A 14,434-nucleotide genomic window follows, 5' to 3' on the forward strand; every position below is an offset into this window, starting at 1 on the left:
CTTACTTCCCTTCATCAGCAGATTATAAATGAGCTTCTTGCTGCTCCACTCAGTGGTTAATTATTTGCACAAGTGAAATTGCTGCAACAGCAAAGACTTGGTATGACCCAGCCCCAGATAGTCAAGTCATTCATCTGGGCTCTAACAGCCTGAGGTTCAAACTCCTGAACAGACCCAGGCAGACAGAGACTTGTCCCTGAACTTCCTGAAAGCCAAGTGAAGGCTGTAATCACAAGGTATTGTTTACTGTGGTACAGGTAGTCTTTCCCTCAGTGGTTTTGGCCAAAATTCCATCTTTATCCACAATCCTTGGAGGATATTCAGTTTTCAAAACTTAAATTTTCTAATGGACAAGTCTTGACCAGTTCTGTTAATAATACTCTAAATCTTACAGTAATATAACAGTAAGCAGATGTTTTGGGCTATAATTTGTTGATTGTTTCCCTTATTGCTAACAGCTGCTCTAATCTTATTTTAATATGCCCCTAATTTCTGTAAATCTCTGCAATACATAGACATAATGTGAGGCTATGATATCTGAAATATTCGGCTAATGTAATTGCTTAGGCAATATCTATCATCTTAATTAAACAAAAACCATGGCAGCTAAGCATAACTGCTATTCTAGTGCAAGAAACACTTCAGGGTATTCCTACTTTGGAAATAGTATGCCTCAACCAATATACAGTGTGAAAATTTCTATTTCTTGAATCACTCACCATAAAAGTAAAACCATTAGGCAAAAGGACAATGGTTTAATGATATATGGATATGTCAGCTCAAACTTGTGTGAACAGCCTTAAGTTATTTTACTGCTCCAACCTGGCCAGATAAAAGCCAGCCTCAAAGCAAAAACTATCTCAACACTGCATATTAAATTCAGCTGTACTAATATGGCTAAACAACTTGGAAGGAGAAGTGGTTTGCGCCTAATCAGTTTGGAGCATGAATATGTCATCATTCAACCACATCATCACTGCCAGTGCTATTCTTATGCCAATCCAATCATCAAACATGGTTTAGTCCAACAAACTAAGCTGGCCACAGTCCTTGCCACTGCCAAAGCCAAAGGAAAACACCACACCTGGAAAATGCATTAACACCAAGTTACAGAGACAATTTCTGTGGAGGAGGAGAGTTTTGCCATTGATTTCAGTGGGAGGTGGTTGGACATTTTTGTTTCAGAATATTGTTCCAAAGACGGATGTACTTACCCGAGACTGTAGGCTTCAGATCCCAGCCTGTAGGCTGCAGCCAGCTTGTTGATGGATTCAGATCCATGGCTGTAGGCAGCTGAGCTCTGGCTGAGGGATTCAGAGTCAAGACTGTAGGCAGCAGATCTTTTACTTTGTGCAGCAGAGTGATCATAGGCTGTAGATCCATAGCTGTAGGCTGCTGACTCAAGGTCATAGGCTGAAGAGCCATGACTATATGCTGCTGAAGAGGCAAGGCTGAAGTCTGCTGCAGATGCATGGCGGTAGGCAGCAGAGCCCCTAGTGTAAGCTGTAGATCCTTGAGCATAGACAGCAGATTTGCTTTTTGTTTCCTTTTGGTACTGGTTTAGAGTGGACTGCAGTGCTTTATGGCGGTACGCACGGTCATAGTGCTCATGGTGTCTTTGGTAGAAAGGTAAAGACATCATGGGTGTCTTCTAATTTTGTTTTTTACAGTATGTTTCTGAATGTAAATAAACAGGACAGTGTCTGAAAAAGGACAGAACAAACATAAGGACTACTGTCAAAGGAAGTTCTGAGTTAGCATACAATTAATACACAACTTCCTACAAACTAACACAGAACTTAAAACTTCAAAAATAAAATGCAATGAATTTAGAGTTATCTTTCTATGATGTGTGTTAGACTCTAAGATAGGTTCGAATTTGAGTTTCAAGATAGTCATATGCCATTCATCATGAGAGAAAACCTGCACTATTGTGTCTGTTTCATTTGTAGTTGGTCTCCCTGTTACTGCAAACTATTCAAATTTTGCACGCTCAGATTCTCCATTCATTACTGTGAACTAATGAAATTGTATATGTTCAGCTTCTTCAGGGATGGTGTAAATACTTTTGTTAAATTACAAAAGTGAGAATAAGGTAATGAATTATTTAAAAAGGCATGAGGAATTCCAACAAGGCTATATAAACTGAAATACAAATCTATGTATATTTCATTCATTTCTGTAATCCAGTTGTCAGATTGAATTTAATATTTAGTTTAATATTTTAACAGTGAATTAAAAAGTGAATTAAGATTGAGAAGGATGTAACTTTTTCTGTAAACGTGCATTACATTGATTATTTTCTATGTGATATCAGAGATCCATTTTAAATGGCTTATTGTACTTTTGGTTTAATCAGGGATACGATCTGTATGCAATGAGTAAAATAATGTAATGCTCCTCAGTCCAAATGACCCTTTTTCTTTAATCTAGAATGTCATGTTCAAGATTGTCAAGAAACTTCCTCCAGATGACAGCCCCATCTAAGTTTTACTTTGCACAGTCATCAGATTGTCTTGCAGTCACTCATAGTAGGAAATTTGATCAGGTGAGAGGTGGTTCCTCTCTCAAAATCGGATGAGGGTTGAGTGCAGAAAGGATTTCCCTTGTTTAGTTGTTTTTTTTTTTAAGCTGGCAATTCACTCTTTATTTTGTTAATGTTTTATTTTGCTGTTATTAAAACTGAATTCTTCTCCTCTGACGTGCAAGCTTGCCTCTACTAATCCCTATGATAACCTTTCTCTTATCACTGGTGATTAGGCTTACAACACAGCTAGGATTGTTCCTGAAAGGCACATGATTATGAACAGAAATGAGTTACAGTAGGGAAATGTTTAGATGAACTTAAAGAAGATCTAAAAATAATGGTGAGAAGTGGTTGATGGGGTTTTTTTACTGTTGATGGGGTTTTTTTACTATCAATCACAACAAAAGGAGACTTGTTCTGCTTCTGGTTTTGTTCATGTTGTTGAACAATAATCTGATGTTTTGACATAAAATGCACTTACTGAGCTGGAATGTAAATCATGATTTCATGAAAATCAAGATATTTTTTTCCCTGGTTTTTATGCTTCCTAGGTCTCAGTCTTTGGCTTTTTCTTCAGTATTTGGTTCTGACAGTGAGTCAACAAACTGCAAACTATTCTCTTTGGTAACTGCTCAGATACTCACCCTGACTAAGGCAAATTATGGAGAAAAAAAAAAGTTTCAACTTTCTTGTATTTCAGGGCTCTCTCAAGGGAACTGCTCTTTATGTGATAACAGAACAGATCACTTGTTGGCAGAAAGCCAAAAAGAAAGCCAGTCATTCAGAAGTCTTTAAGTATGTAAAAAGAAATTGCTGATATCCTGACCACAGTGAAACTGTGACTTCAGGAAGACCAAGTTATGAATTTACTTGATTTTTATCTGAGGAAGGGGGAGGAATGAGAAAGTGGTAGCTCATTGTTCTCCACGGCAAAAAATGATGTTCCTTTTCAATCCCCTTATTTCTCCTGCTGGCTATTTTTTCACATAAGCCTGAAGAATGCAATTATTCTGTCTAGTAGCCTTGTTTCTAATACCTAGCAATATTTTGTGTCATTATTTCTTTCATTTTGTTAGCTTCAGGTATTATGTAGTTCCTCTTAATTTCCCAAGTTTCAGAAAATTTCTTCTCCGTTTTTCTTCATTGCTTTCCCTCCCAGCTCGCAGAGCTAGGTTAAGGGTCTGCAAGCCATCGTGAGCTCTGCTGAGCAAAGTTAAGGCATACAGATGAGTATCGACCCCTGCACACTGAAAGGGAAAGAACATGAGAACATCCTGTTTTCCTTCTGTAGAGTACTACAGTTGTCTCCCTTCATCTTCACCAGCTTTATTTGTAGCGTTGGCTGGCTTCATTGTAGATACAACAGCCACAACGCTAACAGCCATTTAGCCCTGTTGTTCAGGGGTTCCCAGAACCTTCCAGGCTTCAATGTAAGGAAGACGATCCACAAGTATAACCACTGCATGTGTTGCCCATTAAGGAGAAGTTAAAAGAGGCATTTCATTCACATCTTACCAGAGCAAAAGAATAAGCAGTGGACTTAAAGTCAGCATAGTTAAAATTCACAAAGGCAGCCTTTTTCTTCCAAACATAAAAGGTCTGGATCTCACTGTCCTCAGGAATAAGAGAAAGAGTCTATGACAGGGGTAAAACTAAGGCAGTAAGGCGGGAGCTAAGCACTGAGTCAGCTCTCATGGTTCAAATCAAAGGCCAATACTGACGTCATATAAAAGGAAACGTCTTTTATAGGTATTTTATCACACTATGAGTTATGTTTTATATTTCCTCTGACACATCAAGCATTGCTCACAGGTCAGGATCAGTTAGTTACAATAGTCTGATCAGATATAGTAGTTTGATGCTATTGGAGATGACAAGAAACTCTGAACCTTGTAAGGATTTTGCTCCTATTTGAAGTACTGTCTGATTATCTGGTTGACTGCAATTTCTTAGATTTTATGAAATCCATGCTATCTGCACCTACTTAGTTTGTGTCCACTAATCAGCCCCCTTTAGTGTGAGGGCAACACTCCCTCTCAAGATCTGTGTAGCATTTCATAACTGCAGAGCTTGGCCTAAAAATATTAGTGGCCATAGTTAGATGAATACGCAGGGTTTGGAGCTATATGTTAGCAGCTGTTGAACTGAATTTTCAAAATGACTACTCAGGAGACAAACAGTTCTGTACTTGTTCATAGGTCGTGGCTACACATTAAAGACAGTGATTTTCTTGGCATTATCTCTTGCACTGTTTGCCAGTCTGTGTAATTCTTTAAAGACCTACTCCATCAATCAGTGAAAACAGTGAAATAGGTGAAAACCAGAAACTTGTAAGCGGGAAAAAATGTGATAACATTTCCTTCAGCTCAGCTAATGGTTTTACAAATCACAAGACATCCTATGCAACTAGAAAATATTTAGATTATATATACGTTCTCTAAGCCCAAAGGAGGTTACATGACAAATTCCTCCTGTATCTCAGTAACCCATGCTTCATCTGAGACTACTGGACAATACGCAAAAAGTTGTATTAATAATAAGTGACCCTTTGCACTACTTTGCTTTGTTTCACAGTGGAACCCTCAAATGTCTTCCGTTCATGTCCCCAAGTCCCTTCAAGTAACTGCTGAACTGAGAAGAATAAAGGAAGCTACTATCAACTCGTCATTACAGATTCAGATTAAAAATAATTGAACACATAAAATCATAAAGGAACACTTACCAGAGCCCAAATGAATGGCAGCAAATGGAATAGCTCTCAAGTGGATGTAATAGCAGAAAAACAGAGCAATGATGAAGCCAGCAAAGAAAGAGGTAGTCAGGATGAGGGGTAAGAACTGGACTTCAAGGTCCAGAACAAAAATAATGCCTGCAGTCAGTGGAATGTCAGAGCTCCAGTCCAGACCTTTTATGGCCAGGAGGGTGATAAATATAGCATCGAAGAGGGAGAGAGAGAGAGAGAGATACCGATACCCTGTGCTATCTCTGTGCAAAGACGTGATGACAGGAGCTTCACACTGAGTCCTCCCCTTAAAGCATTTTCACTAAATTCCATATAAAATCAGCATTTCATTTCAAAATTATTTCTAAGATTTTTTTTCTTTAGTTAAATCAGATTTAGGAGAGAAAAAAATATTAATTGTGTCATGAACCAGAAATGAGGGAAGATCAGTCCCCATATTGACCTCTGCCATGGTACAAGAATGTGAATATTTTATGGGTTCCTTTCTTTCTTTTTTCATGCCAAGCCACAGTGTGTGTAGTGTAGATATTTCAGCTTAATAACAAAAAGACAAACAATCTAGAGAAGTAGTTAGCAGCAAAACTTTATAAAGCTATTCAACATGTTAAAATTCAATAAAAATTTACTTTGTTCTGTTGACAAAGTTTTACTTTTTTATCATCTTATTTAAGATAAAATACTACATTAAAATCATGACCTCATGAGGCATTTAAGTATATATATATAACGCAGCTCTAAGATCCAACCTTTTGTTTCTAAATTGAACACTGTTACCTCTAGGTATAATTAAATGGGCTTGTCTTCTTTCATTTTGGTCACAGCATTTTGGCACAGAAATGTACAATCAGCACAGCTGAATATTACATCACAACAATTTCCATCATCTGAGGTCTAATAGGTGGAATACACTGTGACTTCGTTGTAAATACAGATTTTGCTCTGCGCTGTATATTTAACTTTCAATACAAGTGATTAGTCCACTCTCTTTTGTGCATTTGCATTGACAGAAATATTAACCCTCTCAGTTCTGCTATAGCACTTTCCACCACACCCACCAGGCAACAAAACTGAGGACTTTTCAGATCTTACTCCTCTGCTGAGGTCTTCTCCCTTATGGGTGGAACCACCAGCAGAAGGTCAGGATGAGGCCAACAGGTCTCAGGTTTTTCTGTACGGTGGTTCATCAGTATCTTCTTCTTCACCTCGCTGCCTTGATTCCACCTGAAATCTCTTCATTCTCCCCAGTAGCTACTTGTTGCCTGCGGAGCTGCTAACTGATGCCTGATGCCTCACCATGAAGTAAGTTCACACGCCTCTTCATATCCCACACCAGGAACTGCTCTGCTACATTAACCATATGGGCTTTTGGTCTTTGCTCTTCAGCACACAAAGTATGTGTTTGTACACATACAAAAGTTGTACAGTCATAGAAACCGTGTCTTGGCTAAGGAAACTGTCCAAAATTGCAACAACAGAATGAAAAATGGGAATCCAAATACAACCTCTACTGCCCCCCAGAATTCTGTGCCAATGGCAGAGCCACTGACCTATAGAATCTGGGCTATAATATATATTTTTATGCTAGAGAAGATGGGGGCTTCAGTGGGTGGACTCTTGGATTCTATTACAGACTCCTAATCTGCTGTGGATCATTTAAAGACTAAATCACATGCAAATTGCTTTTTAAAAATTCAGAGATACAGAGAAATGAAAACAATTAAACATCTTGTTTCTCTGCTTTCATTGCAATACAATTTGTATAGATCGCAGGTGGGATATAAAAATCTAAACAACATTTTCAGTGTTTTTCCGGGTATAATGGCACTACCAAGTCCAATACAGTTTTCAAATTCTGTGCTGCCTCTGTTTATTCTGTAAATAAAATGGAGATAGGTGGAGTGTGACAGCAAAATTGTTTGGGTTCTTTCATTACTTTGCCACTTAAATTTACAGTTATATATGACTTTAGAATAAGATAATACCCACAGCTAATTTTAAACCACTTAACTCTTATTTGAATACCAAAGCACATGTTTCAAACCACTTGGAGCTCTGTAAGTCTCGGAATCCCTGAGGCACTGTGTAACTACATGTATTTAGTCACATCAGTCCTGGGAGAGAAACTCTTTGGAAATGTTAGTTCTGTCTTCTGCTTATTAGAATTACATAGTGCCAGAGACCGGTTTGTTTTTCTGAATGGGAAAGCTGGAAGATTAATTTAGAACCTGACACAACTGAAAAAATAACTTGTCCATTGAAGTATTGAGAGCTACAGCATCCTGTAGCTGTGGGTATTAGTCAAATTCCACTGCATCCAAGTCCATCTCTTTCACTAGATTCCTAAATGAAACTAGCAAAAAAGTTTTTGGAGGACAGTTTTTGAGTATGTGTGTTGTCTTCTGGAATTTATTTTCAAATTTAGGTCAAATTATCAAATGGATTCCCAAAAAAAGATATATTTCTCCAGAAAAAAATTACTTTGGGAAGATGTGCTATTCTCCATTATACCCTAATTAGCCATCTTCATAACCCACTGAAGACAAGGGAGATCTGTGTTCCCTTACCTTCACCCATGAGAAGATCTTAATTCCCAGGTAAAGTCAGTTTTTCTGTTTATTCTCTGCATCACTCTCCATTCTTGTATTTCGTGTGGAGTCAGACTTCTAACAGAACTGACTAGGAACAGCCTGCTGCAGTTTGAGAGTCGGGCCTCACACCTGGAAGACCAAGTGCACTTTCTCCTTGATACGGCTAGAAATCTCATTTGAAGTTTCCTGTAGTTCTGATCAGCAAGTTCCTCCTCACGGACATGGCAGCTGGGTTGCAGAAAGAGGAGGATGTTGCCACTTCCTGCACTGCCAGTCTGTGATTCCAGCCCTCCTATTGTTGCTCTGCGTGAAAACAAAGGTTAAATAAGAAACCTTATTTCTCAGATCTTATTTTGACACGCAGAGGTAGGGGGAAATTAATCAGGTATGAAATGAACCAACACTGTTGCAAGTTTTTCACTACGAGTGCTGAACGTTACTGCTTGTTTTGCATTGGGAGGTGCTGGTCTGTCATTATCCTAGTAAGAAAAGCACTCAGACTCTGGAAGGTGTTAGTCAAAATGTAATGTATTAGTGCCAACGCTGTAAGAAGAAAATAGTACAGATAATCTTACACCCCCTTATATGCTGGGAACCCCGGGCAGTGTAGCATCAAACAGGACCAAATGGCAGAGCTCAGGGGCTGTGACCAGCAGCGCAGAGCCCAGCTGGAGGCCTGTAGCTGGCAGGTTCCCCAGGGCTCAGCGCTGGGCCCAGCCCTGTCTAACGGGCTCCCCAGCGCCCCGGGTGAAGGGGCAGAGCCCTCAGCAAGGCTGGCGGTGACACAGCCCTGGCAGGAGCGGCTGGTACCCCAGCGGCTGCGCTGCCGTTCAGCGAGGCCTGGGCAGGCTGGAGAGCTGGGCGGGGGGGACCGAATGCAGTTCAGCAAAGGGGGTGCCATGGGGGCCTGGGGGGCATCGGGAGGAACGTGGCCGGCAGGTGGAGGGAGGTGATCCTGCCCCTCTGCTCTGCCCTGCTGAGGCCGCACCTGGAGCGCTGTGTCCAGTGCTGGGCTCCCCAGTTCAGGAGAGACAGGGAACCACTGGGGAGCACCCAGCAGAGGGCTGTGAAGGGGATGATGAGGGGACTGGAGCTTCTCCCTTGTGAGGAAAGGCTGGGAGAGCTGGGCCTGTTCAGCCCGGAGAAGGGAAGACCGAGAGGGGATCTTATCAATGCACACAAATATCCCATGTGTGAGTGTCAAGAGGACAGGGCCAGGCTCTTTTCAGCGGTGCCCAGTGACAGGACAAGGGGCAACGGGCACAAACTGCAGCACAGGCAGTTTCGTCTGAATATGAGGAAAAACTTGTTTACCGTGAGGGTGGCAGAGCAGTGGCACAGGCTGCCCAGAGAGGCTGTGGAGTCTCCTTCTCTGGAGACATTCAAAACCCGCCTGGATGAGATTCTGTGCAACCTGCTGTAGGAGAACCTGCTTTAGTGGGGGTAGGCCTAGATGATCTCCAGAAGTCCCTTCCAAAACCAACCATTCTGTGATTCTGTGACTCACAACCCATATGCAGCACACCATGCAGACCCTGTCAGAAAAGGATCCCCCATTTCAGTCATTTCAGCTATTAGAGGATTTTCTCACAAGAAAACAACTATTTATCAATTCTACTGTCAAACAGAAAGGATGTTCACAAGAGAACTTCTCACTGCACTGCTGGACAGACAGGCGAGGCCATGCAGGTGGTGTAATTGCTGGTGCCGTGTGGGAGCTGCCTGCAGGCTCCTTGGTGCAATCAGCTGGAAAAGTTAAACCCACAGCTAAGACATGTGTGCAGCAGCCCGAAGGCTGTGCCGTACCTGCAGCACAGCCTGGCACAGCACAGCACAGGCCTGAGCATGCTTGGGTGAACTGCTGTGTGGATCACTCCCCCATGTACAGAGGTCGCTGGTCAGGACGACTGCATAGCTCCACCCCTGGTCCCGGCTTCCTCACTGTACGCTCCTTCCTTCTACCTGCTGACAGGCAATGATGGAAAAACATTTGTCATAAACTTAGCAAAGCCCACCTGTACCTGGTCCTGCTTGGAGTTATCTTTCTGCACCAGGGGTGACCCGAACCACATACAGTACTCCAGAAGCAGTTTCATTAGAGACCGTTACCTTCATACTGTGACACATTTCTGTCTCTGCTGAAAAAAACTCAACTGATAAACTTTATAGTTGCATTGGCCTTTTTCACACACGCATTATATTGGTAGCTTACAGTCGTTCTGGCTGATTAACGTCTTCAGTTCTCTTCAGTCCCCTGTCACTTCCAGCTGAGGCAATCTAGTAACAACTTACATCTCATGACCTTGCACTCTGTACTACTGAATTTCATCTCAATTACTCTAAGCCTTACTGCTATATAATACTCTAATCCTTCTTTGCAGGCAGATGCCCCCCAATGTTATGTAGTCAGCAAATTACATTAGAACCTTTCTATTTTTTGATAATAAGACTACCAGCAGAAAAATTAAATACCACTCCCAAGACTGTTCCTTTGCTACTAAAATCTCTCCTCCAGTTCTTCCCTTCTCACCAAAACCTAGTATTGCTTGACTAGCCATTGGGCTAGCGTAGGGCTTGGCTGCCCTACATCTCTTACGTAAATTTGCCATTTTAATTAACAGTTTTCCAGGTGGTAGGATATCGAATCCAGATGGACTCAATCTGTTGCACTTCTATTGTTTGGAAAATGATTTATCATGTTATAGAAAAAAATAGGTTACTCGATCTGTTCTTCCTGATTTTGGGGGGTTTTTTTTGCTCTAGGTGGGCTACATGATTTATTCCACAGTGTGTCTCTGGAACTGCAAGTGTCCCATAACAAGTTTATTGCTGGCAGCGTTTATTTTCCTTTGTAACATTTTAAAGGTTTCTTTTCATTTTAAAACCTCACCCTGAGAGCCTATAGCAGACTCCTAGAGCTATTCCAACAGAAATTTCTTGTTATTTCTTTAAGTGCCTTTGGCACTCACATGGTTTTTCAATCCATAGTATCTCCTGTCGTTTAAAATTACTTATCAAAAGAGATGATTGTTAAATCTTGTCCTATACTGTCTCTGTTAGTCTTTTCTAAACACCACAGGTCCTTCCATACCTTTATTCCAATGATGATGGATAATTTCTGTTACCCTTATTCTATTTAGGTTTTCACCTTGGAAAGACTGGCCAAAACACCTTGACACGAGACTGCTGAAGGACCAGAGAGTTGCTCCAACTGCAGATAACCCAAAGTCAGAAAACTGGACTGAGGCATATCATCTGAGCTCTTGTCATTTAGTTACACAGCTTTCAGACGCAGATAATACACTTCAAAACATGAATTAAGTAGTTTGGTCAGGATATTGGCCAAACAGAGGTGTCCAGTGCCTGGAGCTGGAGCTGCCCAGGTGTCCCCCAGCTGCCCTGCTCCTGACTGGGATGGTGGGACAGGCACTGGCTGCCAGGACATGCCCTGATGTACCCCCACGAGCAGCCCCCATGGCCCCCAGGGAGCCCAGACACTTAAACAGTGACTTTATATTAATTGTCTTCCTCTTTCCTGTTATCAAAAGTCTGTTTAACTGCACTATTCCATTACAAAGAAAATAAACTGCAGATATCATCCCACTCAAATTAAAGCCACTATTGCAATAATATGAAGCAATTGCCTCAAGTATTGCAATAATCATTACCACAATCATCCAGGCATAGCTAACACAAATTTACCACCCAGTAGGCAATAACAACTTTAATTTTCCTTGTCCTCACATTGATTGATGAAATGTTTTTGAATCAATCAAATGTTTCCATTAAGGGAAAGATAGTGGCAATATCTTAATAGAAAAAAAAATGGGTTTAACTACCACAGTTGGAAATTATTTCCAATATAATAATAAAGCTGAACAAAGTTTGGAGGAAAATTTGCATCAAAAAATTACAAACTGATTGTTTTATTCAATACTCCCTGCAAGACAGAGCCATCAAATTTAAAACATCAATTATGAATGAAAAACTTTTCCAGAAGCTGGGGATGTAACGCAAAAAGACCTGGGGAAGACAAAGAGAGGAAAACAGACTGGAGTTCAGTATTTGGAGAAGGAGGTACACTGAAGAAAAGAAGGAAATGAGATTAGAAGGATCTGATGGGTGAAGGCACAAGCCAGAGACGATTCTGGTGATTATTTGCCATGTGTGATTTAGCTTTAAATGAAACAGCTCAAATACCAACAGCAGAAGCTGCAGCAGCAAATGATTTTGAGACAACCACCAAACCTACCAGTATTTTTTATAAATATTAAGACAGTTAATCAAATTATTTGAGTAGTTTTTTCTGGTCACTTAAAACATCTGCTATAGCTGGTGGCTTCAAGCTGCAGTGCAATCATATTCCATGAGGGAAGCAATGTGTTTAACTTTGAAATGGATCAGTTCTGGGTTTTATGTGATGGGTGTTTGTTCCTCCATCCATGCTACAGGACAAGTTTCCTACAGTTCTGAGCAAGTTCACGTTTGGAGACCCAACAAAAGGGACCAGCATCAGCTAAAGTAAGATGCTTCAAAGGCTGGAGAATATATGAGTTTTTAGGGGGCAAGGCTGGTCCAGTTTCCTGACTGATAGTGGTCCATGCTAGATGACTCAGGAAAAGATGCAAGAAATCACACAGTGGGCAGGTTTGCAATATCCTTTCCAAGGGGATGTTTCACCTTAACATTTGTTGTTTATCAGTTATTTTATGATCTTATAACTCATGTGACTTATAGGAGAAGTTGAGGTGGCTTAACAAAGTCCTTTATTAAAAAAAATAAGATTTGTAATAGCTATTTGTAGTAAAACTTCAGAAATCAGTATAACAGTAGTCCTACAGATGACAGCTCAACCTTTACTGACTGTCTGAAAATCAATTTGGATTTGGTTGCTTTATAAGCTGTCAAAAGTTACTAGTTCCCATCTGTCTTTTTCTCGATATAGCTTGTCCTTGGCTTTCTACCAGAAGTTGTCAATATCCTGTTAGCACATCCCTGCTCCTTCCTCTGAAATCTCCTTCAGCAGGACTCTCCAACAAGGTGGCAGCAGTCTTCACCCACAATGACTGGAAAGAAGCAGAGGACCACTGCTTCGTTTCTAATGACTAGGATTCACAACTCAGCATCTTTATACCGAAAGCAAGCCTTGTAAGCCACTGTAAGGTTAAACAACAGCAGTGGCAAAATATGAATCCTAATCTAGCAAACCCATCTCCTCCAAGTCATTTAGCCACACTAAATTTCAGAACTGCTCCTCCAAAATACAGTGCTTGTGTATGCCACCAGTGAAAAATGAAAGTGTAATTTACACCTCTTTTTGGTATTTCCACCATGTAAGCTGCAGTGGTGTTGAGTGGGAGACACAGACCATATGGGCAACAGATGTGCCCAAACCCCACTGGCTGACATGGCTCCTGAGGAAAAGGGACCACAGGTTCACTGCCAGAGAAAGAAATCTCTGAGACTGCAGGTGGGGGAATAAAGAGGAGGTATGAAAAGCAACATACCGGGCAGGGGAAGGCCAAGCAGGGGGTGAGCTTCAGTTATTAAAATAGCCTCCCCTGCCTACACAAGCAGCTGGCTTAGAAAGTAGAACATCTTTTCTTCCTGCTATCTCAGAGTATAGATTTATCCATGCTAGATCTAACTAACTAAATCCAGCATCAGTGATGGTGTAGCTCTGGCAACACGAAGCTCAGCATGGGACTTTTTCAGCTGCTAATTACTGAGCTAATCAGTTTTGGGTAAGTTTTTCAGTCAGCCCTGAACTTGGTATTGCTGCAGGTATACAGCTAGCTGAAATAAACTAGTTAGTTTAAAGTGCTCGCAGGTATATCTCTAGATGATGGCTGTGTGGACATATCATTAATTATTTTTTCCAGCACAAGAGCCTGAGGTCACCAAGGCTCTGTTAAAACCCAGATGATGTTATACAATAAGGCACATCACAACATTGCATAATGAAAAATTCCTGCCTCCTAATGAAAACAAGAAAGAAAATTACTTACCTAGCATATAGAGTGCTATTACATCAAGGCTGTGCTTATACAGCCTTAATTCTGCCCTTGTGTCTGATTATGTTTGTACTTTGAACCACTCCTCCCAGTACACATCATGTCCACATTACATGGATGTGGATGCACATTGATCACCTCCTCCCTCATTCTTCTTCTTGTGCCATTCATAAAACCCCTACTCTTGTTTACTTTTCACCTACATATTTTCACTTTGAAACACCATTCTGCATGCTGATGTTGCATGTCACCACTTGAGACAAAATATTAAACCATATTTGGCATGTTTTATTTGGCCTTAGAAATATAAAGTTACCATTCTACATGCTGTCAAACAGGTAAATAGTATCCCAGGAGCTCAATTTCTGAGACCTTAAATAAGGTCTGAAAAGACTGAGATATGATGTAATATGGCATAAACAAATGATGTATGGACCATTTTTGTGGTGCAAAGCACAGGCTGTAGCACTGTTGAGTGTACAGCCTGGCCCACGCTGCGTACTCAGTTTCTCATTACGGTATTTTTCATTTGGTGCTTCAGTCATTTTAAATGGATGTTGAA

The 14,434-nt window shown here is 40.9% G+C and overlaps 1 protein-coding gene across 6 annotated transcripts in view; it reads right to left on the reverse strand.

Annotated features, from left to right (window-relative positions):
• Positions 1-9,811, reverse strand: part of MYOM1 (myomesin 1) — an 80,716-nt gene extending 70,905 nt beyond the window's left edge. For 5 of the 6 annotated variants that reach the window (XM_037380494.1, XM_037380493.1, XM_037380491.1 and 2 more), the window contains exons 1-3: positions 9,665-9,811; positions 7,835-8,161; positions 1,215-1,703 (exon numbers count right to left, since the gene is read on the reverse strand). In XM_037380494.1, coding sequence (XP_037236391.1) covers positions 1,215-1,642 — 428 coding nt within the window. In that variant the 5' untranslated portion in view covers positions 1,643-1,703; positions 7,835-8,161; positions 9,665-9,811. Of the gene's footprint in view, positions 1-1,214; positions 1,704-5,249; positions 5,358-7,834; positions 8,162-9,664 lie in introns of those variants that run through there. The other variant, XM_037380490.1, reaches the window with a different exon arrangement.
• Positions 9,812-14,434: the final 4,623 nt, after the last annotated feature.

The sequence above is a fragment of the Falco rusticolus genome, chromosome 3, assembly GCF_015220075.1.
Source record: "Falco rusticolus isolate bFalRus1 chromosome 3, bFalRus1.pri, whole genome shotgun sequence".
In the NCBI taxonomy this organism is placed as follows: domain Eukaryota; kingdom Metazoa; phylum Chordata; class Aves; order Falconiformes; family Falconidae; genus Falco; species Falco rusticolus.